Source organism: Dendrobates tinctorius, unplaced genomic scaffold, assembly GCF_039654945.1.
Source record: "Dendrobates tinctorius isolate UK_male_01 unplaced genomic scaffold, ASM3965494v1 ptg000025l, whole genome shotgun sequence".
In the NCBI taxonomy this organism is placed as follows: domain Eukaryota; kingdom Metazoa; phylum Chordata; class Amphibia; order Anura; family Dendrobatidae; genus Dendrobates; species Dendrobates tinctorius.
The window spans coordinates 14,524,670-14,552,037 of NW_027361693.1; the positions used below are offsets into that span (position 1 = coordinate 14,524,670).

Here is a 27,368-nt window from a genome sequence, read left to right on the forward strand (position 1 = left end):
AAAGCTGCATTTTTAGTGATGAAACAGCGTTTCATGATTTTTTTTGCTCATTTTATATAGCTTTCTAATATTTTTTAATTCTGTTCGCTCATGTCGTGCAGTGCATGAGACCTGCCAGTTGTGCACTGACCAAGCCTGTTTGACCCTTCTTATAGCTGGATATAACAGGCCACCGCATCTAAGGTCATCAGATGACCTCGGGTTGCAATGGCAATTATTGGCTCCATTAATGTTGATCGAGGGGAGTTGATAGTGTTAAGGAGAGAGCCCTCTTCCTCTTTTAACCAATTTGATTCCACTGTTGTAATTGACATAGGCGTCTAAGAGGTTAATCAGCCCTGATCCAAAACTGGATTAGCTGACATCTAAAGGTACTGTCACACTTAGCGATGTACCAGCGATCCCGACCAGCGATATGACGCGGTCAGGATCGCTGGTACATCGCTAAGTGATCGCTAGTGAGCTGCCAAACAAGCAGATCTCACCAGCGACATCGCAGGGGTCGGGGGTCGCTACATACCTGTCAGACGAGGCAATGCTGACGTCCTCCCGCCTGCGTCCACGCATCGCTCGTCTCCACAGCAGGAAGCTGACGACGAGAAACGGTCCAGGACGTTCTCGCGCGATCAGCGATAACCAGCGGAGGAGCGGTCGGAGGTAAGTATCACACATAGCGATATCACTAGCAATATCGCTGCTACGTCACAAAACCAGTGACGTTATAGCGATATTGCTAGCGATATCTCTGTGTGTGATACTTACCTACGACCGACTCCCCCGCTGTCTGTCACTGATCACGCGAGAACGTTCAGGACTGTTTCTCGTCGTCAGCTTCCTGCGGCGCTTCCTGCTGTGACGACGAGCGACGCGTGGAGGCGGGCGGGAGGACGCAGGATTGCCGTGTCTGACAGGTAAGTAGCGACCCCCGTCCCCAGCGATGTCGCTGGTGAGATCTGCCTGTGTGGCAGCTCACTAGCGACCACTTAGCGATGTACCAGCGATCCTGACCGCGTCATTTCGCTGGTCGGGATCGCTGGTACATCGCTAAGTGTGACAGTACCTTTAGTGTGACAGGCCCTTAAGAGATTTTCTCCTCATGGGAGGGGCTACGCATATATTCGTCAGAAAGACAAAAGTGGTGCTGAGAAATTAGGCCTCTTAATGATCACATCAAAAGAAGTATTGAGGGTCATTAAGGGGTTAAATACAATGTGTCAGTAAAAAATGACCTATTCTTTAACTGTTTAGATATATTCAATATATAAAGAGAGAGCAAGAGAGAATACACCAATATTTGCATAGATAATATAGTTCATTGCTATGGGAGAATGAGGAGAGGAGCTGTAATATCACCTGTTGTGAATGGTGGATTTTCTAATGATTAGTGTTGAGCATTCCGATACCGCAAGTATCGGGTATCGGCCGATACTTGCTGTATCGGAATTCCGATACCGACTTCCGATATTTTTTCAATATCGGAAGTCGGCATCGGAATCGGAAGTTCAAAGTTGATTGACAGCCTGACGTCATCATGATGCGCGGTGTGTGCGCATCATGATGCGCCGTCATTTCGGGCCTTCCGGGGGTCTCTGCCGGCCTGCCGGGGGGCTGTGTGGACTGCCCGGGGTCTGTACCGGCCTGCCGGGGGGCTGTGCCGGCCTGCCGGTGGTCTGTGCACCCTGTGGGGGTCTGTACCGGCCTGCCGGGGGGCTGTGCCGGCCTGCCGGTGGTCTGTGCACCCTGTGGGGGTCTGTACCGGCCTGCCGGGGGGCTGTGCCGGCCTGCCGGGGGGCTGTGCTGATGTCCGGGGGTCTGTGCAAGCATCGTCCGATGGGACTACAAGTCCCATCGGGCGATGCCTGCTACCATGACAGTGATTGACACATTAGCCAATGATGGGACAGTAGTAGTCCCATCATCCGGCTAATGTGTTAAATGTTAAAAAAAAAAAATACTACATACATACTACATGCATGCTACATACTTACTACATGCTACATACATACTACATACATACCACATACATACTACATACATACTACATACATACTACATACATACCACATACATACCACATACATACCACATACATACTACATACATAACACATATATACTACATGCATGCTACATACATACTACATGCTACATATATACTACATACATACTACATACATACTACATATATACTACATGCATGCTACATACATACTACATGCTACATACATACTACATATATACTACATGCATACTACATACATACTACATGCATGCTACATACATACTACATGCTACATACATACCACATACATACTACATATATACTACATGCATGCAACATGCATACTACATATATACTACATGCTACATACATACTACATATATACTACATACATACTGCATGCTACATACATACTACATGCTACATACATACCACATGCATGCTACATACATACTACATGCTACATACATACTACATATATACTACATGCATGCTACATACATACTACATGCTACATACATACTACATACATACTACATATATACTACATACATACTACATGCTACATACATACCACATACATACTACATACATACTACATACATACTACATATATACTACATGCATGCTACATACATACTGCATGCTACATGCATGCTACATACATACTACATACATACTACATGCTACATACATACCACATATATAATACATACATACTACATACAATACATTCATACAATACATACATAGACATACAGTACATATAACATAGAGTAACATACTTACCAATACTTGTCACATTGTTCCCCGAAGCCATTGTCTTTTACGGAATAAATATTAACATAACAAACCACAAAAATACTCACCCACGATCCGAAGCAGTCCACGAGTGTGTCCCATGACGATCTTGGGTAGAGAACTGCAGCATCAGCTGTTGCTGCCGTTCTCTACGGGCTGCAGGAATCCAATGACGGAAGGTAGGTATCCTTCCGCACTGTATTCCTCCGCCACTTAAAAAAAAAAGTCCCTAGTCTCACTTTATGCCATTGCTGTGTGGGAATTTCCCACGCAGCAATGGCATAAAGTGAGACTAGGGACTTTTTTTTTTTAAGTGGCGGAGGAATACAGTGCGGAAGGATACCTACCTTCCGTCATTGGATTCCTACAGCCCGTAGAGAATGGCAGCAACAGCTGATGCTGCAGTTCTCTACCCAAGATCGTCGTGGGACACACTCGTGGACTGCTTCGGATCGTGGGTGAGTATTTTTGTGGTTTGTTATGTTAATATTTATTCCGTAAAAGACAATGGCTTCGGGGAACAATGTGACAAGTATTGGTAAGTATGTTACTCTATGTTATATGTACTGTATGTCTATGTATGTATTGTATGAATGTATTGTATGTAGTATGTATGTAGTATATATGTGGTATGTATGTAGCATGTAGTATGTATGTAGCATGCATGTAGCATGCAGTATGTATGTAGCATGCATGTAGTATATATGTAGTATGTATGTAGCATGTAGTATGTATGTAGTATGTATGTGGTATGTATGTAGCATGTAGTATGTATGTAGCATGCATGTAGTATGTATGTAGTATGTATGTAGTATATATGTAGTATGTATGTAGCATGTAGTATGTATGTAGTATGTATGTAGCATATATGTAGTATGTATGTAGCATGTAGTATATATGTAGTATATATGTAGCATGTAGTATGTATGTAGTATGTATGTGGTATGTATGTAGCATGTATGTATGTAGCATGCAGTATGTATGTAGTATATATGTAGTATGTATGTAGCATGTAGTATATATGTAGTATGCATGTTGCATGCATGTGGTATATATGTAGTATGTATGTAGCATGTAGTATGTATGTAGTATGTATGTGGTATGTATGTAGCATGTAGTATGTATGTAGCATGCATGTAGTATGTATGTAGTATGTATGTAGTATATATGTAGTATGTATGTTGCATGTAGTATATATGTAGTATGAATGTAGCATGTATGTAGTATGTAGTATGAATGTAGCATGTATGTAGTATGCATGTTGTATGTATGTAGCATGTATGTAGCATGTAATTTTTTTTTTTTTTTTTTTACATTCAACACATTAGCCAGATGATGGGACTACTACTGTCCCATCATTGGCTAATGTGTCAATCACTGTCATGGTAGCAGGCATCGCCCGATGGGACTTGTAGTCCCATCGGACGATGCCTGCACAGACCCCCGAAGCCTGCACAGCCCCCCGGCAGGCCGGCACAGCCCCCCGGCAGGCCGGCACAGCCCCCCGGAGCCTGCACAGCCCCCCGGCAGGCCGGCACAGCCCACCGGAGCCTGCACAGCCCCCCGGCAGGCCGGCACAGACCACCGGAGCCTGCACAGACCCCCTGGCAGGCCGGCACAGCCCCCCGAAAGGCCCGTACAGACCCCAGAGAGGCTGTACAAGGGAAAAACAGGATTTTTCTTATTCCGATACCGGAAGTCCCATAGACTTGAATGGGACTTCCGGTATCGGAATCGGCGATACCGATACTTTTTTTAAGATCGGCCGATCCATTCCGATCCGATACTTTGAAGTATCGGACGGTATCGCTCAACTCTACTAATGATACATTTTCTTTGTGATTCTGCTAATATTTGGAAACCTTATTTGAATAGTCATGAATATTTATTTATATAGTTGGAACGCAAATCATAATAGACTACAATTATGAGCTACATATAAGGCTAAAATCATTTTTTATATAAATAGGTCTGACGCAGGCACATTTCTCTGTGGCAGCAGACTCAAAGTCTGCATAGTTTCTTGTGGATCCCCAAATTGTACGGATATGAAATAAACTTAGATTCTTATAATTACATTTTGAATTCCTCTGTTTTTTTTTTGTTTTGACGGTTCTATAATTTTGAGAAAATGTGCTGGCTTAAAAGCCTTGTGATGATTTATTGGCTGTTTAATAAATATTGTCTATTTGACAAAAACTACTCATTTTGTACAATGATAACAGAATACCTGAAGGAAAATACCTTGATGAATTCATCAATTAGCATACATATCTGTGAACAAAGGACAGATTACTATCTCAATACTAATTACTCTCATATTTATCACATCAGCAAGTGGTCAATTAGGAATCACACATTAGCAATTAGCTAATTGAACCACATCTGCAGAGTAGCTAAAGAAGTAAGTAAATCAATTCTGCCTGGCTTCATGTAATTTCTTAAACAAAAATGAATAATTTGTTTTTAGTTTTCTGTACACGTGGTAAAATTAGAGGTGTTTTTGCGTAAACATATTAGCAGCCTCATTCTAATATTGTCAGACAAAGAGACGGAAGCATTTTGGCAAAAAATAAACAGATAAAGAAGTCATGCATGGTCACCTCTACTCCTTTCTTGCCAGGATGTGAAAACACATTTGACAGGGGGCCTGATATTAGCAACTTTTGCATATTTCTTTTAAATTTAACTTGGAACATGAAAGCGATTTAAAGAAGGGTCAGAAGCATAAATAGTACCCTCTTGAAATGGTTAAATCAATTTCCATGGCCCTGATCAGTGGCTTATGGCCACCAGATGAAAGCCCTGTGAACCACCCCTTACCTGTCAGATTAATTGACACATCTTCTGATTGTGGGCCCAGTGTGACTTCATTTATGCATGCATGACATTGTGCCTGGTCTAATAAGAGTCACTAGGGATGCAGGCAGGTTGGAAGAGATTTGCAGGGGTCTTCTTTGATGGCCACAAACTACTAATGTGGCTACTGGACTAATCCTGTGTGCATCAATTTGCTCATCTCTCATACTAAATATAACAATTCCTGTGCCAGTTTTCTTCTGGTATTACTATCTCCTGCCAGACTTTTTTCCTGCTGACATTAAAACTCAACACGTGATACTTACTGCAAGTCCCTGGCTGAGCGATAGGCTGCAGCAATTATGTATCCCTACGTCAGTACGCCATCACCACAACCCAAGCAGACTAGCAAGAGACCAAAACACTTTTTTGTTCATTTATGAGACTTCTGTAAAAAATGATTTCTAAGGCTAGTTTCACACTAGTGTTACCGGGTGCAGCACACGGCTGCTGCTAAGCTCCGCCCCTGGCTGCTCCCCCTCCGGTCAGCTCCTCCTCTGATTGCATGACACTGCATACGATCAGCATACCCTATATTTAGCATTGGGTATGTTGGTCGTGCGCTGGTACACTTTTGCCGGTGCTTGCACCCTTTTGGCGCTGCGCTGAGCGCACAAAAACGCACTGTGTTGCATTTTTGTGTGCTCGGCACAGCACCAAAAGGGCGCAAGCGCCAGCAAAAGTGTATCAGTGCATGATCAGCATACCCTATGCTAAATAGAGGGTACGCTGATCGCATGCAGCGTCATGTGATCAGAGGAAGAGCTGACCGGAGGGGGCGCAGCCAAGGGCAGAGCTTAGCAGCTGCCTTGCGCTGCACCTGGTAAGCTAGTGTGAAACTAGCCTAACTGGAAAACCTCTTTAACCCCCAGAGGTATTTTTGGTTTTGCATTTTCATTTTTCCATCCCCTTCTTTTCAGAGCCATTTTTATTTTTCCGCCAATATGGCCATGAGAGGGCTTGTATTTTGTGGGACAAGTTTTAGTTTTGAAAGACACCATTGGTTTTACCACGTCATGTACTACACACAACAGGAAAAAAAATTCCAAGTGCGGTGAAATTGCAAAAAAAAGTGCAATTACACAATTGCTTTTTGCTTGGCTTTTTTGCTAGGTATGCGGAATGCTAAAACTTACCTGCCACTATAATTCTCCAGGTCATTATGAGTTCATATACATCAAACATGTCTAAGTTCTTTTGTATCTAAGTGGTGAAAAAGAATTCCAAAGTTTGTTAAAAAAAATTGCACCATCTTCCAAGACATGTAGCATCTCCACTTTTTGTAATCTGGGGTTGGGTGATGGCTTATTTTTTGTACACCGAGCTGATGTTTTTAATAATACCACAATTGTGCAGATACGTTCTTTTGATCGCCCGTTATTGCATTTTAATGAAATGTCACAGCGACAAAAAAATGTAACCATGGCGTTTTGATTTTTTTCTCGCTACGCTGTTTAGCAATCAGGTTAATATTTTATTGATAGATCTGGCGATTCTGAATGCGGCAATACCTAATATGTGTATGTGTAAATTTTTTTAATTATTTTATTTTGAAAGGGGCAAAAGGGTGGTGATTTAAACTTTTAGGTTTTTTTATTTTTTTCATATTTTTTCACATTTTTTTAATTTTGGCATGCTTCAATAGCCTCCATGGGAGGCTAGAAGCATCCCATACTTAATTGGCTCTGCTACACATAGGCGATGAGCAGATCACCTATATGTATCTGAATTACTGCATTGCTATGAGCGCCGATCAATGGGTGGCGCTCATAGCATTGTGGTATCAACAACAATTGCGGTCTCCAGGTGACATCTGGTTCTTATGCCAACGCATCACAGACCCCCGATCACATGACAGGGTCGGCGATGCGCGTATTTCTGGCTCAGCGGATGGAAGCGCTGGTTAAATGCTGCTGACATGTCCCGACTTTGATGCGGGCTCACCGCCAGAGCCCACATCACAGCGGGGGAGACGTCCAATGACGGACTATGCCCGTCATTGTACGTTAAAGGGTTAAATATACAAATAACAAATATTTTAAAACTCACGTTGTATGAGTAAATGTAATATATTTTGAGTTAAATATTGAAATCATTACTATTTCTATAATCCAGACCCTGACAGACAGATGATACTATTCATCAATGTATTACTTGTAGTGAAGTCAGTTTAGTCTTATACCTTGTTTTCAGCTCATTTGGTACTCCACGAGTACATTGCTGTGTACATGAGCCCTAAAAAATTCATGGGGTGCTTTATCAGGCTCAGTTTTTTCCCATAAAGTCAATGGGGAATATAAAATATGGATTCATATAAAGCATCCATATGACTTCCATAAGTGCTGCATTTTCTATTGAAAGTGCATGTAACGAACTGCAAAGCGCTTCAAATATTTTTTTTCCCATGATGGAATACACACTGAAGGCATAAAAAAGTCATTGGGAAAAACACAAAGCATACAGAACCCACACAGCATTTATGTGGTCCTCAGATGATATACTGTAGAGTAAAGGTAAAATCAAGGCCAGACTTTGTATATACTGCAAGATTCTTGAATTTTTATGTTCATTTTTGCATCTGAAAAAAGCAAATTTACAGTATATGCTATTACATCGAACAGTGTTTTTCTCATAAACGCATTTCTTTTATTCTTGTAGTTGTGACCTTTTCATCATATTTTATTACATTTTTCCCTGAAGAAAATCTATTAATGTATACCATGCTCTAAAAATTCCCACAAATTTACACATCATTTTTCTTTGCAGGCATTAAAAATATAGAGCATGCAAATGTGTTTGCACCCTGTATGATCAGAAGTTGAGAAATTCATGTACAGTATGTGCTGCAAAGCACAAACTACCCCACATCTGAAGCATGAATGATGCATTGTGGGACATGTGCAAATGCCACACTGCTTAGTTAAAAAGAACTTGGTACCCTTTATCAAATTGCAGCATATAATCAGATTAGCTGATCAGAATATAGAAGAGAATGAGTGGTAGTATGATCGCTCTGGTGAGAGGACAGTGAAGGTGAAACCCCAGTGAATTTTGTCAAATGTCTTCACAATGCCAAGGGTTAGAAGAATGGAAAGAAATTATTTTTTATTTCAACTAGATTTTCAATTTGTTGAACATGGTAAAAAAAAATTGTGGAATTGCACTTTTTTTGCAATTTCATGGCACTTGGAATTTTTTTTCCTGCTTTCCAGTAAATGATATGGGAAAACTAATGATGTTATTCAAAAGTACCACTCGTCCTGCAAAAAACAAGCCCTCACATGGCTATATTGATGGAAAAATTAAAAAAGTTATGGCTCTGGGAAAAGTGGAGCAAAAAAAGGAAACGCAAAAACGGAAAATGGCAGAGGAGTGAAGGGGTTAAGAATAAATAAAATGTGGGAAGGCATTCAAAATATTCCTGGGATTAGCTAATTTTTTTTATTATTATGGCCTAAAATAGTGACAAATAGTGGAGATTATTGTTTCAGTTTTTTCGTTTTAAAATGGTTGGCCATAAACTTTGATGGTCTTTTAAAGGATACAACATGTGGAGAGATAAATATGATGACTCAATATGTTCGTCATATTAATTCAACAGAGTGGAAATGTAGGTTTATTGCAAGCTTTCCAGAAATTTTTTGTGGCCATATGAGCAGTGATTTTTGGGGGATTTTTTTTTCTTATACAGAATATAGAAGATTGTACCCCTGACGACAGCATTATGATCATTGTACAGCGTTGTTAGAGAAATGTCAAAATAATAATTGTCATTGAACGTACCATATGTTTTGGACCATAAGACACACTTTTTTCCCAAAAATTTTTTGGGGAAAGTAGGGGGTGCGTCTTATGGTTGCAATATACTCACTGCTGTGGCTGGTGCGGGTGCGGCGTGGCTCTGTGGTGTGTTGGTGGCGGTGGGCTGTGCTCCGGTGCAGGGGCAGTGGCTCTCTGTTCTCCATGGGAGGGCTCCGCCGGCATTTCCTCAAAGCCCGGAGGCCCCTGCACATCCGTTGCTGCCACGTTGCAGTGGCCTCCGGGAACATGGATGCCGGGAAGATGGCCACCAGTCCGGGGACGGCGCATGCTCAGGTACAGATCTCATCGTGAGATCTCGGGAGATGAGATTCAAATCTCAGCAATGAGATCTCGTCCTGAGATTTCATCTCCTGAGATCTTGGGACGAGATCTGAACCTGAGCATGTGCCATCCCCGGACCGGCAGTCATCTTCCCGGCATCCATGTTCCCGGAGGCCACCGCAACATGGCAGCAATGAATGTGTGGGGGCCTCCGGTCTTTGAGGAAATGCCGGCAGAGCCTCTGCCCCTGCACCGGAACCACTGCCCCTGCACCTGGGCACAGCGCCCTGGCACCTGAGCACCACAGCACAGCACCCCAGCACAACAGCACAGTGCCCCAGCACAGCACAGTGCCCCCAGCACAGCCCCCTTCCCCAGCACAGCACCCCAGCACAGTCCCCTGCCCCAGCACAGCCCCCCTGCCCCAGCACAGCACAGCACCCCAGCATAGCCCCCCTGCCCCAGCACAGCACAGTGCCCCAGCACAGCCCCCTGCCCCAGCACAGCCCCTTGCCCCAGCACAGCACAGTGCCCCAGCACAGCCCCCCTCCCTCAGCACAGTGCCCCAGCACAGCACAGTGCCCCAGCACAGCACAGTGCTCCAGCACAGCCCCTCTGCCCCAGCACAGCCCCCCTGCCCCAGCACAGCACAGTGCCCCAGCACAGCCACCCTGCCTCAGCACAGCACAGTGCCCCAGCACAACCCCCCTGCCCAAGCACAGCTCGGTGCCCCAGCACAGCCCCCCTGCCGCAGCACCGGCCCCTGCCCCAGCACAGCATAGTGCTCCAGCACTGCCCCCCTTCCCCAGCACCACTGCCCCAGCATGGCACCCCTGCCCCAGCACAGAGCCACCACTGCACCAGCTTGGGATGGGATTTCCTAGACGCCACCGCACTAGCCTGGAAGACCGAACGACCCCTGTGACCACTCCTCCACCTATGTCAGATCCCTTCCCTGGTAAGCTGAATTTAGACTGTAAGATGGATCCCCATTTGACACGTTATTATTTTTTCTCTATTTTCCTTCTGAAAATTTGGGGTGCATCTTATGGTCCGGTGCGTCTTATAGTCCGAAAAATACGGTAAGTCATGAGAGATTTGTCAACCTTTACTTTGTAAGTTGGAATTTTATAGAGAAAATATTTATTTTTCCATTGAACGAGAAGGGTGTTATTAAAGTTTGAGTGGAGAGAACACGTAAAGTAGTATGATCAGCAAAGTTGGAATTCTGATTTCTTTTGATTTGACAAAGGTAAGTGTATATAGATTTGCTACAGGAAGATCTACAGTACTACATAAAATTACCTATGCCTATCAGAGTAGAATGTAATCTCTTTGGTGGCAGCGTAGAGAGGCAATTAAGGACATCAAAGAGACAAGTTTTTGAAAAGCAAGAGTCTAGGGTATAGGAGAAAAGTCTCTAATGGAATGTGGAGTCCATAGTTTTGTCTGGAATTAGTTTAAAGTCTCTGAATACAAGAAGAATACCCTATAGTATTTTACTTATTACACAAAAAGCTAGGTAATGAAAAATAGTTGTCTTATGATAATAGAGAATACATGAATAATTACCTTATTTTTTAGATTATTAGCTACGTGCCCATGATTGTGTTTTTCTATCGGGAGATTTTTGTGTTTTGGATCCGCAGCACAGGATGGCAGAGACCGCGCCAGCCGCCGTTTCCCCTCCCGCAGAACCGGCTGCCAAATCCAAGAAGCAGCCAAAGAAGTCCGCCGCCAAGAGCAGCAAGAAATCCTCTGGTCCCGGCGTCTCCGAGCTGATCGTGAAAGCCGTGTCAGCCTCTAAGGAGCGCAGTGGGGTGTCTCTGGCTGCCCTGAAGAAGGCGCTGTCTGCCGGAGGGTACGATGTAGAGAAGAACAACAGCCGCCTGAAGCTGGCCGTCAGGTCTCTGGTCACCAAGGGCACCCTCCTCCAGGTGAAGGGCAGCGGCGCCTCCGGGTCCTTCAAACTCAACAAGAAGCGGGAGACTAAAGTGGCCAAGAAGTCAGCAGCCAAGCCCAAGAAACCCGTTGCTGCCAAGAAAGCTGCCAAATCTCCGAAGAAGCCCAAGAAGGCTCTGACCGCGGCCAAGAAGAGCCCGAAAAAGGCCAAGAAGTCCGCAGCTGCCAAGAAAGTGGCCAAGAGCCCCAAGAAGTCGAAAGCCGCTCCCAAGCCTAAGAAGGTGACAAAGAGTCCGGCTAAAGAGGCGGCCAAACCCAAAACTGCCAAGAGTCCGGCTAAGAAAGCCAAGAAGCCCCCGGCCAAGAAATAAGTTGCGGACCCTGTTATTTTACACAGATGGTTGTGGATTTTAGGAAAGATCAACATGAGATACTTCCAATCTACATCCATGACGAAGTGGTTCTTAGGGTCACAGAGACCAAATTCCTTGGTGTTATCATATCTCATGATCTTAAATGGGGGAAAAACGTGGATGCTGTTATAAGAAAAGCACAACAGAGGATGTTCTTCCTGTGTCAGCTGAAAAGATATGGTTTGTCTAAGAATCTGTTGATCTTATTCTTTAATGCTGTCATCAGATCTGTGATTTGTTCCTCTCTGATAGTCTGGTATGGGGGAGCCACTGCGCATGACAAACTCCACTTACAAAGGACTTTCAGAACAGCAGAGAGAATTATAGGTTCCACCCTGCCTAAACTGCAGGATCTTTATGATAAGAGTATTCGATCCCATGCATTGAAAATTTCATCCGATCCCTCTCACCCGGGACACTCCTCATTCCAACTACTCCCTTCAGGACGTCGCCTCAGAGTCCCCAAATGCAGCACCAACCGCCATATGAACAGCTTCTATCCACTCTCTGTTCAACAATTAAATCGTCATGTGTAGACTATATACTGTATCTGCCTTGTTAGATGTTACTTGTTGTATCTGTTGTTATATATTATGTTGCCTCTTTGCCACAAAGAATTCCTTGTATATATGTAATATGTACTTGGCGGTAATAAATTTGATTGATTAATTGATTGATTGATGATCAAAAATAGCAGTGTTTTGGACGCAGTGTATTTTCGCTGGGTCCAAAATGACTATTGCAAGCACAGTAGATGGGATTTACAGAAATCTGATACACACTGTGCTTCTATTTAAGGCTGTGCAAACTCACCCATGGTGCAGGTTTACCAGCTGCAGCTTGTCAATTTCTACGTATTTTGAACAATATAATGTAATGGTAAATCTGCATTTACCTAAACACAAGTGCGGAAATTGGAATGCAGCGTTTTGGATGCAATGAAAATATGCTGCTTCTAAAATGATATCATTCCTGACCATTGCCATATAGCTAGGGATGAGAAAGTATAATCGCTACTATTCGCATGGATAGTATGGTATTCGGGTTACTTGTTACATTGCGAGTATTTGTGCCTCACTATATTCGGATGTCCTGCCCTGCAGTTTTGGCACTTCCTTTGCAGCCACTAAACATGCTGGGCTTCTAAGCCAATCACAGTAATTCCACAGACATCTTGGTTGTGGCATTAATGAGTTTGGCTGGCTTCCCAGCATCATAGAGTCTATTTAAGCCCTACCGCTGCCATTTTGCGCACATTGCATGTACAAGCATAGGGAGAGATCGCTCAACTGCTAGGGAGAGTTTTTAGGCCTCTTGATAAGACAAAACCCCTTTTCAGGGCTACCTGTAGTGTATACTAGGTCAGTGTAGAGTAAGGAGAGAGAGATAATCGAGCAGGGACAGTTTAAAGGAGCCGGTCACTAGCTCCATAATACCACCAAAAAATAGCTCTTTTCAGAGCTGAAGACACACAACAAAGTCAGAGTTCAGGGAGGGAGAGATTGTGTATTAGTTAGGGAGAGGTTAAAGTGTTCTTCCAGTGTCCATCTTAAAATAGCTCTTGTTAGAGGCAAAGTGATACTTTTCCAGCACACAGAGTACTAGCATTTAGTGCTGCCATTTTTTTTAAAAGCACCATTCTATTTTCCCTGCTGTTTTTGGGGTCAGAGACTGACATCTGCTGTCCACATCAGTCCACTTAAAAGGCATTAAGTGACCTACGCAAAGAATTAATCCAAATATTCCTACTGCCTTCTACCAAGCGCGCACCAGGGTAGTTTCCCTGCTGTTTTGGGGTCAGAGCCTGGCTTCTGCTTTTCACATGAGTCCATTTAAAAAAGCATTAAGTGCCCTTCTTAAAGTAGTAATCCAATACTGCCTGCTACCAAGCTCGCACCAGGCAATTTTGCCAGCTGTCTTGGGATCAGAGCCTGGATTCTGCTGTCTACATTAGTCCACTTAAAATGGTGGTTAGTGCCCTACGCAAAGCAGTAGTCCCAACATTTCCTACTACCTGCTACCAAGCATGCACCAGGCTATTTTCCCAACTGTTTTTGGGGTCAGAGACTGGCTTTTGATGTCCAGATTACTCCACTTAAAAAGGCGATAAGTGCTCTATGCAAAGCAGCAGTCAAAACATTTCCTACTGCATGCTACCAAACATGCACCAGGAAATTTTCCCTGCTGTTTCTGGGGTCAGAGCCTGGCATCTGCTGTCCACATTAGTCTACCGGAAAGGCGATAAGTGCCCTAAGCAAAGCAGTAATCCAAACATTTCCTGCTGCCTGATTTCAAGCATGCACCAGGCCATTTTCCCCACTGTTTTGGGGGTCAGAGCCTGGCTTCCGCTGTCCACATTAATCCATGTAAAAAGGTGTTAAGTGACCTACGCAAAGCAATAGTCCAAACATTTCCTTCTTCCTGCTACCAAGCACACACAGGCCATTTCCCCTACTGTTTTGGAGGTCAGAGCCTGCCTTTTGCTGTCCACATTAGTCCACTGAAAAAGGTGGTTAGTGCCCTATGCAAAGCAGTAATCGAAACATTTCCTAATGCGTGCTACCATACATGCACCAGGCCATTTTCCCCGCTGTTTTTGGGGTCAGATCCTGGCTTCTGCTGTCCACATTAATCTACTGAAAAAGGTGTCAAGTGCCCTATGCAAAGCAGTAATCCAAACATTTCCTACAGTCTGCTATCAAGCACTCACCATGCCATTTTCCTGCTGTTTTTGGGGTCAGAGCCTGACTTCTGCTATCCACATTAGTCCACTTAAAATATGTGTTAAGTGCCCTATGCAAAGCAGTAGTCCAAACATTTCCTACTTCCTGCTACCAAGAATGCACCATGCAATTTTCCCCATTCTTTTTGGGGTCAGAGCTTGGCTTCTGCTGTCTACATTAGTCCACATAAAAAGGTGTTAAGTGTCCTACACAAAGCAGTAGTCCAAACATTTCCTACTTCCTGCTACCAAGCACACTCCAGGCCACTTTCCCCACTATTTTTGTGGTCACAGCCTGCCTTCTGCTATCCACATTAGTCCACTGAAAAAGGCGGTCAGTGCCCTATGCAAAGCAGTAGTCGAAATATTTCCTACTGCCTGCTGCCAAGCAAGCACTAGGCCATTTTTCTTTCTTTCTTTGTAGTCCCAGCCTGACTTCTGCTGAAAACATTAGCCCACTGAAAAAAGGCATTTAGTACACCACGCAAAGCAGTAGTACAAACATTGTTAGAGCTGTGGCAAGCTTTAAAACAACAGACCGATCAGTGGTTCTCCCAACTGCACCTCCAACCTGATCTGGTCTTCTGTGATAATGGGTGTAACCTGGTGGCAGCTTTAAAGATTGGCAAGCTGGTATACAAGCCATGCATGGCTCATATTCTGAACCTAGTTGTTCAGAAATTTCTGAAAAGTTACCCTGCCTTGTCATACCTACTTGAGAAGGTGCACCGCATTAGTGCCCATTTCCGCCATTCCTCTACCACTTTTGCTGGTCTTACAGAGCTGCAAAAGTGCTTGAACTTGCCAAGTCACCGACTCATTTGTAACCTGCCCACGCGGTGGAACTCAACCTATCATATGTTGGCGAGGATTAGTGAGCAGCAGAGGACAGTAGCTGAATATGAGCTTCAACATGCCCGTTAGACTTAGAGTCAGGCACCACACATAACAACTGTCAAGTGGGTGTGGATCGCTTACATATGTGAGGTTCTTCAGAACTTTGAGTACTGCACCAAGCTCGTAAGCAGTGATCAGGCTATTATCAGCGTAACCATCCCGCTGCTGTGTCTCTTGAAACAATCATTGCATAATCTCAAAGAGGAAGCTTTGATTGCCCAGCATGTTGGTATGGAGCCAGATTTCACAATGGGTGATACTACCCAGCCCAGCCATTATTCTGAGGCAACATTGGGTGATGAGGAGGAAGATGAGGAGGATGAGGAGGGAGAGGATGGAGAGGACTTGTTTTTTTGTGCTACAGAGGGGACTCCTAATGCTACAGAGGGGACACCCAACCCAAGTTTCATGTCTGTCCAGCCTGGATGGGCTGAAGAGGATGAAGGAGGCGAGTCAGCATGAGGAGAGGATGGGTACTGTTCCTACTGTTGGGGACACAGAACATTTGCCTTTTTGCAGTTTGGCTCAAATGGCACAGTTCATGTGTAAGTGTCTGTGGCAAGACCCTTGCATGATACACATTTTGTCCAACAACCAATACTGGTTGACCACCTTTCTCTATCCACGGTACAAGGAGAAATTTCCTTCTCTCCTTTAGGAGTCACTAAAGAGTTTTACAATGGAATTGTTCAAGATGACTTGCAGAAAACATCACACTCAGACAATTCTGGTGGCAGAGGTAGCTGCTGTTTTCAACACCAAGGGATAATGGGGAGAGACATGAACACCAGGTCCAACAGAGGTGGGGGAAAATGTGCACAATTTCGGCAGTTTTTAATGAACCAGCACAACAGCAAGGACTATATGTGCCTGTAACAATGTCAAGGAGGGAGAATTTGCAGAGCATGGTCAAGGGGTACGTAAGTGACCATACGTGCATCCTTTCTGACACTTCAGTTCCCTGTAATTATTGGATGTCCAAGCTGAACACTTGGCCCGACCTGTCTTTATACGCCTTGGAAGTGCTGGCCTGCCTGGCGGCTAATGTGATGTAAGAGCATGTTTTCAGTTACAATGGGTTAATCATCATTGATAGGAGCACACACCTCTCCATGGAAAATGCAGACAGACTTACTCTGATTAAGTTCAACAAGGACTGGATATCTCCACAGTTTGAAATCCCTCCAGATGACAGCAAGCCAATCTAAATTCAATAAAAATTCTGATTCATGCTACTGCTGTTAACGTCAACCATTTCCCATAAAAACCAGTTTCCTTCCTCTTCATCAACCATGACTCAGCCCATAGAGCTAGTTTTTTCAATCCCTATGCACATTGTGCAGTGGACAAACCAGGACAGTATTCCTACTTAAGCCTAACTGTTATTTGTGATTGGATGCCCTTGGGATGGTGGCTTTCTGCGTCAATCATGACTCAGCCCATAGGGCTAATTTTTACAAACCCTATGCACATTGTGCAGTGCAGTGAACAAATCTTGAATGTAGAGTGGTCCTACCAAACTAATATTAGTCATTAGAGGCCCTTGTGACAGGTTGTCCCACATTGTGACTGAGATCGGGCTTACACATCTACCCTCTCCTAATGTATCCTCATCCATCCCTGTAGACTATGAGCCCTTGTGGACAGGGTCCTCTCTCCTTCTGTACTTGTTTGTCCCTTGTCTTGCACATTTTTATTATACTTGTCTATATGTCACCTATTCACATGTAAAGCGCCAAGGAATAAATGGCGCTGTATAAATGTATAATAATAATAATAATACACATACAATAGAAATCTTGGTTTAGTGGTTGTTCTTGTGTATCTGTAAAAGTGGCATAAAACTGCAGCAAACTTATTCCCAGAAACCATATGTGAGTCAGAAATGCATGCAGGCATATTCTCCAGGCTCTTCCCATTCTGTTTCATCACTTTCCCTTCCTTTTCAGCCTTTTCCTCAGGCCTCCAGACCCCTTTGTAAGGTCCAGCAGGAAATTACTCGCATTTCCCATTGACTTGCATTGTACTCGCTATTTGGAACGAATAGGCGATTTTTACAAAGTACTCGTTATAGCGATTACAAATATTACGGTACTCGCTCATCACTACAAATAGCCTCAGACACACTTTTTAGCAGGAAAAACTTTGATAAAATGTACCTGTTTCTTATAGTCTGAAGGCAGCTCTACCCATTGCATGCAGTGTTTTTTGATCCTCACACTGCTTTCTCAGTGATCTCAGCACGCACACAGAAAGTGATTCCTCTGCTGATCACCGAGGGCAGAGCACAGTGATGTGGAGAGCGCTCTGCTGGACATCTGTCTAATTAGTGCTGAGCAAAGAAGAAAGCAGATATTTCTGCATGCCTGACACTCCCCAGCCCAAGCCCCAGCACCCTCCCCCCTTCCATCACATAGACATTCTCCTGCTGACATTCACATCTTCCCCCAGGTTACACAAGGCTCCAATGTCAGTGGAGCTTAAAGTGAAAGTGCAGCACAAATTATGGGGGCTTCTGCATAGACAGGGACATAGCACAGGTGTTGTGATAAGGCAGGATAAGTTTTGTTAATCATTCTGATTTGTACCACAATATGTAGATATTAAGAAATCAATGACATACAGCACAGCTCTGCTCTATATGTCTACTACATTCTGATTTAGCTGTAGCTGTGCATTGTTTTTCAAGTCACATCAGTCATTTTGCATCAGTGAAAAGGTATTTTCAGACAATAGTGATATTTCTGGTGCGCAAAAATCTCTCCTATTGTCAACAGTGTTTTTGATCAGAGTATGATCAGTGTGGAATTTCTTACCATCAGAGTTTAGTCAAAGTTTCATAAATTTTTCTAAGGTGATAAAAAAAAACTGTTAGCGATTTCCCAACCTTCTTATCAGTCCGTAAAAAATGGACAGCACATGAATGGCATCTGAGTGCTGTATGTTTTTTTTCACGAATAGATAGACTTACATATAACAATATTGGACAAGTCTTTGTGCATTTGTGTGGAGAACTTGGTCCGGAGACAAAATTGGACATGTGAACTACCCCAAAAAGTGTCACACGTAGGGGTGCAATCTGTGAAAAACACAACACGTACAAAATATTGACTTCTGAAATCCTCACACAAAGATGTAATGCTTGTGCGGTTACATTTAACCTTAGGCAATGTGCACACGTTTAAGGCCCCGTTACACATTGCGATGTCCCAGCGATCCCACCAACGATCCGACATGATGGGATCGCAGGGACATCATTAGGCTGATCGCTGGTGAGCTGTCATAAGACAGCCCCTCCAGTGATCAGGACCAGCGACCCTGGACGCTGGTTTCTAATGTACACATCGGGTATCCAGGAGCCGTGGCTCCTGGATACTCGATGTTTACATTAGAAACCAGCATCCAGCGTTGCTGATCACTAGTCTCTTGCTGCCACACGCAGTGATGCATGCTGGCCAGCGGGAGACCAGTGATCGAAAAATGGCTCAGGCCGATGGAGCACGATCAGCGATACCCGGCAGGGGGGCCGGTCGCTGATCCCCATCATACACAGTGATCTCGCTAGCGGGGCCTTTAGTATTTGCCTCATTTTTCCCATATTTTCCAAGGAATTACATGCCTGACAGAATTTAAATTCACCCAAATATATTTGACAGCACAAGCAAAGTAAATGATATTTCTGGAATCTCATGCACAACATGCTCATTTTTTCCTTACATATTTGAAGCAGTTTCATATCTGCAGAATGTCAATTCTTCAGCATTTTTACAGTTTTTTACCCATTATAATGAATTGGAAAAAGCACAAGTTAAAACACATGAAAAAACACAGCACTTTTTCTGCCTAGAAAAATATTTTTGTGCAGATATGTCTGCAACAAATACGTAATGTGCGCACATCACCTTACACCTTTCATTCATCCATTGTAATATGAAATGCAAAGCAGTATTAAGCTGTTTTGTAAAGTTAGTGTTTCTTTGAAAATTAAATACTATAGTATATTTTTTGTTTTTTTCTGGGAGCGTCCTATAGTCCATGTGCCTTATAGTCTGGAAAATATGGTATATAAATACTCAGATAATAGAGCACACAAAATTAAGGTATCTCCCAAGGTCATCTGAAAATTCTTTATGAAGCTGAGGTCAATTACATCTTTATGTCAAGCAACAGCTTATTTCTAAACACAATGTCTTTTGCTGGATTGTTGACCCTTTTTGCCTTTAAAGATAAAAATGTTAAATCCATAGTCCAAATATACTTCATAACATCTGATTAAAACTACTTGTTTAACCTAAAAGGTCAAAGGTTGATAAAAAACTGGTAATGGAACAAAAAAAATTGAGAAGGTAAACTGGCAACAATAGAACAAAAACAGAATGTAAAATACAAGTCAAAATGAGACACAAATTGACAAAAATTTTTCCAAATTTGGCTTTCATCCTAAGTCATAATACAAGACTCGTTAAAGGGTTGATTGTGACTCATAGGATCGCTACTACCAACAGGTGGCGCTGTAGCGTTCAAGTCCTCTTTCTCTCTGAAGAGGCAATTTGCATATCAATTTTTGGATGATAAAACAAAGCTATAAAATTTTGGGATTGAGAGTTTGGCATACCAGAGATAAAACTTCTTCCTCAATTGAACAAGAAGATAAAGTATATAGAAGTAGAAAGTTTAATGGTTAAGAAAGTTTAAGGAGCTGTTACATGAATTCAACACTTGATGGATATCTTTGGGGTTGGAATGTGGTGGATAGGTTCAATGGAATGGAGATTTTCAGGTGTTTTAACAAATTCATACTATCTTCAGGGTTGAGATATACAAATTTGCCATTTTGTTCAGAGACAAGCATTATAGAAAATACTTAGCGATAAGAATTTGTGCTTTCCTAAAGGTTTGGAATTTACTGAGAATGATTTTCTCACTTGCATCATTATTTGCAAAATATCTGCAGAGTTACATATCCCATCATAAAGAACAGGAAGGGTTTTCAATTTTTTGATTAAAGTTAGCAGTTTGTATTTGACTTGAAAGAACTGTAAAAAGGGCTATCTCATCCCCTGGCAAACAATCCAGGATATGTTTAAGTTTAAGTAGACAATGAGCTTGTTTAATCTGAAGTTGTTCTTCCTGCAGATCAGGGAGCAGAGTGGAAATCATCTTTTTAGAATTTCCCAGGAAAATCAGCTCAATTTATCAATTTTGAGTTTTGTCAGATCCATGCATTGCTAGTCAGCACTGCAGTCGAAAAAAAAACTCAGTATGAAGCCTTGGTTCTTTGTCTTCATGCTAAATTTTTTGAAAGTTTGGAATCCTGAAAAGGTCCTCTATGCAGAAATGTAGTTTATATTCTCCATTACATAATTATTAAAAATTAGGTAATCCTAATTGACCTAAAACGGGAAAGGGTTATTCCGATTTCATGTCAGATATTGAGAAAAACATGCATATGTACCTTTTTATATAGTGTATGCAATCTTCTGGTTTCAATTGTACATGTAAGTGATTTTTGCTCAAAGGGTAAAATAGCCAATTATCAGGTATATAATTTGTAATAAAGACGTACAATATCAAATTCTTCAACAGAATATATTCTGCCACTATTTTTGCTGAGGTATTTTTCACCTTATGCTAAGTCTATTTTGACACTTTTGATGCCTTTGAAACTCGAGCTTCAATTTCAGTTTTTTTCTTTGCAGTAAAACACCACAAGTGATATCCTGTTTATTTTAGAAAGCCTTGAACTTATGATGCTCTGTTTTTACTGTCGGCACTTGCAGAATGAAAGAACATGAGTGCTATAGTTCAGCTAATTGCCTACCTCTCAGTGGCAGTTGTTTTGTTAGCTATATTTAAATTGAAATGTGTAGCCCTATAGTAGTGCTGGAGTATAGATGAGCAGCTCTTTAGAAATTGGAATTCAAATTTTACCCCAAAATTTGATTTGCCTCAAATGTATTTGGGTGAATTTATTTTCTGGCAGGCCTGTAATTGCTTGGAAAATACTTGAAAGGGACATTGTCGAGTGAGAGAAGGCAAAGGGACTACATTGAACCTGAAAGATTACACTTAACAAGTAAAAGGGAAAGAGAAGATCCTGCTGATCATAGGAGCCTACACACTACAGAATAAATAGACAAGACGAGAGAGGACTTTACTTACCATAAGATATTATACACTACAAAAGAGAAATGTTTACAGTATACAGTGGCTGTGCTCCACTGGGAACCACTGAATTTTGTTGGCCCAGGTACTGACCACCATTGTACAAGTTGCTATAATCTGTAAGATGTCATAAGTGCAGGGCATTATAGGAAATCTGGGGTGGCAACATAATGTTAACCCACATTCTGGTTCTTCTGCAGTGTGGGAAATGGTGCTAGGCAAGTTTAGTTTTTGCAAAACGACAAATCACATCTCAAAATGTTAAAATTTGCATGAAACTGAATTTTAGGAAATTTGACTCAAACTCGAATATTTCTAGAGTTGAGTCCTGTTATCTTTGCTGTTACTGTTGAATACAGCAGTAGAAACAGGACATTGTTACTGGCTCAGATCTCAAGATGCCTTGTTAAATAGTGACTGCACCATTTAACTGCTTAGATGGACACAGGAGAGCTCCTTCTATAACACCATTGACTTCCCACAACATGGCAGTGAAGCTTTGATGGATTACACTGGTAGTCTTTTATGGCTATTTTTCCATTAGACAGACAGACAATAATGCTTTGACAGACAATGGCCCGACAGAAAAAATACTTTGTTTTACTGAGAATACTAATGAATTATATAAGCAATCATCAAGTCAAATTATGAAACTCCCCATTGGGACTAAAGATTAAAAAAATATATAAAATTGGCAAAAAAAATCTGAAATACTAGTAATATGTCAAGAAAAATATGCCCACTAACATTCTGTGGTCTTTGGGAGACCAAAAGGAATAATAAATGTAAGCAGTAGAAAATAACAAGTAACACTCTCCCTCTACATATGGTATTTGGTGCCTCTTGTTATCTCTACTGCATGCTAAAACCATGGGTGTCTTCATGCTAGACCAGAAATTCTGGCTTTGAATAGACTCAGGATCACTTGGGCTGCACTGCCTATTCTTTAAAAAAAATACAATTTTAATGCAAGGCTATCTTTTGTCAAAACGTACATTAAGTTTGCTAAAAGCATGTAGGAAAACATCGTGTGGTGTGTTCATTATTGTTGGTCAGAGAGCTGCGGTTCCCACCCTGTCAAATGACAGCATTAGCCAGCAGCTATGACCACTGGCAAAAAGGTTACCGCTGGTCACAAGCATCGACTGGTGATAGGATATTACTCTCATCGGCATACGCCTGCTTTCGCTGATAACAGCAAGAAAGTTCTCATGCAGCGAGTGGTGCCATAAATGAGGTCACAGGGGTTCATCAGCTATGAACTCCGGTGACCTTTCTTTTGGGAGCTTATTGGCACACACAGCAGGAGCATGATTACACTCATGTATCAATGTGATCCGGCTGACATGGATTGCGATCGCATCACTGGATCTTTGTGAGACAGATATGGATTACCTTCACATCAGATAGGTGAGGGATATGGTTGATTATTTTTTTTATTATTTCATAAAGGACATGGGCATAGGTGGAAAAGGTGTAAAGATCAGTATATTTTTTTTTTATTTCAAATAAAGTAGTCTGTGTCATTATTTCAATTAAAGGACTTTATTATTGCTGACCTTTTTTAAATCAAACTATGGGGATAGTAATGGGGAGTTTTATAGATGCTTCTCCATTACTAACCTTTGGTATTGATATCAGCAGCCATAAAACAGCTGAAAGCACCCCCAAATATTACCCCACTTGCCACTGCATCAGGGCAAGTGGAAAAACAAAGCATCTAATAGATGTGCCTTTTGGGGTTTGCTGCGGGCTGCTAATTTTAGTTATCTTTAGTCCATGGCCCCCTACCAGTCTGAGAATGCCAGCCTCCAGCCGTCTACTTTAGATTGGCTGGCTGTCAAAAATGGGCAGGTGAACCCATATATTTTTTAAATTAATTAACAAAATATTTGAAAAAAAACATCATGGGAGTAGTGATGAGCGAGCACTAAAATGCTTGGGTACTAGTTGCTCGGATCGAGCAAATTGGAATACTCAGATGTTCATTGCTCGGGTCAAGCAAATTGGAGTACTCGGGTGCTTGACCCCTGCAATGAGTCCAATGTAAGTCTATGGGAAAACAGAGCATTTTTGCCGTGACCCCCGGGGGTCCTTTTAGGGTCTAAAAATGTCTGAAATCGATGGAAATAGTGCTCAAATGACTTCATGCGGAATACCCCTGTAAGCATTTCTAATTCCAAGGTCACAGTTGTGAACAATGTTGTCTGAGTCTTATGCCACTTTTAAAGGTGCACTCTGAAACATACAAAAATGAAACCAAAATGGATTTTCCTAGGAAATATATTAAGGAACATCCTTTCCAGGGTAATGATTTGTATGTAAGGCAAAATAAATACAACCAAAAAATGTACCTCCATCATTTGAGCTATGTTCACACGTAATGTTTTTGATGTGTTTTTCAACCGTAACATTGCTTTCAACCAATACAAATGCATTCCCTGGGAAATGTCATTTTAACATTTTACAACATTAGCTGGCCATGTGGAGTGTGACACATCAAGCACATCCTATTTCATTTATGAAGGAGGGGCTCTGAAAGTCAAAAAGCCTATTTTTAGAGGGGCATCAGGCAGCATTAATCTTCTTAAAGGGCCATCAGCCGGCTATGCTTTGTTGTTCCTGTTATTAAACAGTGGGTCTCCTATACTATTATTGGCTATGCAGTGAGTGGCTGGCTGTCAAAAATTAGGACGCACCCCCAAAACCCTTTTGACGAGACGTACAGGAGGGCCTCATGAAAAAATGTTCCCATTATAAGAAAATGGGTCTCACATAGTGTTTTCCTATGCATTAATGGAAGGCCTGCCTTGCCCCAAAGTTAAACGCACCCCAATAACCCTTGTAACAGACATCCTGGATGGCCACATGAAAGCAAAGCTGCCATTTTTTTTCAGTTGGTACTGCCATACTGTTAGCCTATGCATTTAATGCAAGGCCTACCTTGCCTCAAAGTTACATGCACCCCAATAACACTTGGAACAGACATACTGGATGACCATATGAAACCAAAGTTGCCATTTTTTTCATTTGGAACTGCGATACCATTAGCCCATGTATTGAGTGCAAGGCCTGCCTTGCACTAAAGTTACACAGACCCAAATAACCCATTGGACCGACGAACTAGATGGCCACATGAAACCAAATTTCCCTTTAATATGATTTTTATATCCCATAAAGCTTGCCCATGAAGTGAATGCAAAGCCTGCCTTGCCTCAAAGTTACATGCATGCCAATAACGCTTGGAACAGGTCCTGGATGGCCACATGAAACCAATGTTACCATTATTTTTCATTTGGTACTGCCATACTCTCAACCTATTCATTGAATGCAAGGCCTGCCCTGCTTCAAAGTTACATGCACCCCAATAACACTTGTAACAGACGTCCTGGTTGGCCACATGAAACCAAAGTTCCCATTATTATGAATTTGGTACTCCCATAAATATTGCCCATGAAGTGAATGCAAGGCCTGCCTCAAATTTGCATGCACCCCAATCCCCATTGGAAGAGGTTCTCATAAAAACGTTTTCCCATTAAAAAGGAGCGAGACTCCTATACTTGTATTGCCCATACTCTTTTGTATGTGCTGACAAATAGTGATGAGCGAGCATACTCATTGCTTGGGTTTTTCAAAGCATGCTCGGGTGTCCACAGAGTATTTTAGCGTGCTCTGAGATTTCGTTTTCACTGCCTCAGTTGCATGGTTTACGGCTGCTGGACAGTCTGTATACACATGAGAAATCCCTAACAAACAGGCATTCCTCACATGTATTCAGCCTGTCCATCAGCCACAAATCATGCAGCTGCGTCGACAGAAACTAAATCTCCGAGCATGCCAAAATACTTGGAGGCCACCAGAGCATGCTTGAGGAAACCCGAGCAATGAGTATACTCTCTCATCACTACTCAAAAACCTTTCCCCCTGGAGTATATACATAAACATAGTGTGTAAACTTTTTTTTTTATGGGCATCATAAACACCCTTGATAACACTAACGTGGTTTCTTACACAGTTGGATGAATTGATCAGTAAAAGGGGCATGGTGATGGCAGGAATGGGAATGTGCAGGATTAATAACAGGGGGCTATGAGATCCAGGATCCAGCCTAAAATCATTAGTCGTTTATCCACCACCAATTACAAGAATGCGTTTGATGCCATTCAGAACATAAGTATAACAGATGCGCATCTGAAGCTCGGCATAATAGATGCCCATGAGAAATAGATTGCCAAAGATGCACGTATCAATATAAAGAGTAAAGTGCAAGACAGTGTTGGAGGAAAACCAAATAAACTGATGGATGCTCGTGAAAAACTAATGTTAAAGAGGAGTGCATCAACCATAACTATCAATACACCAGTGGCATAAGGTTTTTCATCTTCACCCATACATAATACCAAGAATATCCAAATTTCACAGCCGAAAACTATTTTTTCCAGTGTAGCGAACACTGTTAAAGGAATGCCAATAAATGTAGTTAACCACAACCCTAGGAAACAACAGATTTCCTCTTTACAAGGTATGAATGATGATGATATTGATGATGACTTGGAACTTTCCCACATCCCCACAAAGAAGAAAATCACAGCTCCCAACAATGTGGAAACAAGGCTGTGAATGTCTGGAAATTCATTTTCTCTTGGGCAAACTCTACCTCTTACAAAAGAGGTACAGAATGATGAATACACAGCTCCCATGTCTACTCAGCATGAGACTATGACACCTTTATTGCACACAAAGGCTCTAACCAACGTGCCATGGACACTTGTCACAAAGGAGGCCAGTTAATCAGAAGGGCCCACTCTAATAGAATCTGTCTTTATCCCTTTAGATGGCAAAAAAAATCACCATTAATAATTTGCATCCAAGAGTCACAGAGGAAGATATCGCGGAGCTTTTCTGTATATGCAATGCCTTAAAGCACACCTGCTTGTTGAGTTCTGGAGTTACCGAGGTTGTGTTGGTAAGAAAGTTAGATATAGTTGGTGCCTACAAAAAATACAACAGCAGATACTTAAATGGACAACCAATGAAATGCAATCTTCCTTTGAATGGTAGTGTGATAAAATCCGTTCAGCCCATACTTCTAAGACTAAGTGACACCACATCAAAGAAGGAAGGTGAATCTAGAAGAAACACAACCTCCTCCTCCATTGTTGCTTAACTCCTTAATGTCCATTGATGAATACAGTCCGACATGGCCAGATGTAAGTTCCCGCACCATAACGGATTGTGCCTGTCATGCATTTAAGTTACCACTGCGTACACGCAGTGGTAGTTCAGTGCCAACAGCTGTTACTGACAGCTGAGAGGCATGGAAAGATATGCGGGGATCCATGCCGTCAGTCCCCACACCCAGAACGCTGTGATCGGTCAGTCAATCTGACTGACCAATCACAGCATGGCTGCGCAGGAGATGCTGAAATATCAGCAACTTCCCGGTCAGTGCAGGAGCTCAGTGCTGCCAGTGGTTGAGCTTCTGTACTAACAGCCAGGAGCAGTGTCCATGCCTTCCCTGGCTG

At 42.4% G+C, this 27,368-nt stretch overlaps 2 protein-coding genes across 2 annotated transcripts in view; one reads left to right on the forward strand and one right to left on the reverse strand.

Annotated features, from left to right (window-relative positions):
• The window catches only part of LOC141084627 (cadherin-12-like), a 1,440,185-nt gene that overhangs the window by 857,611 nt on the left and 555,206 nt on the right, over positions 1-27,368 (reverse strand). The gene's annotated exons all lie outside the window — the stretch shown is intronic.
• LOC141084625 (histone H1.4-like) lies at positions 11,400-12,017 on the forward strand. The gene has a single exon (XM_073569449.1). The coding sequence runs from the start codon at positions 11,400-11,402 to the stop codon at positions 12,015-12,017; it is 618 nt and encodes a 205-aa protein (XP_073425550.1).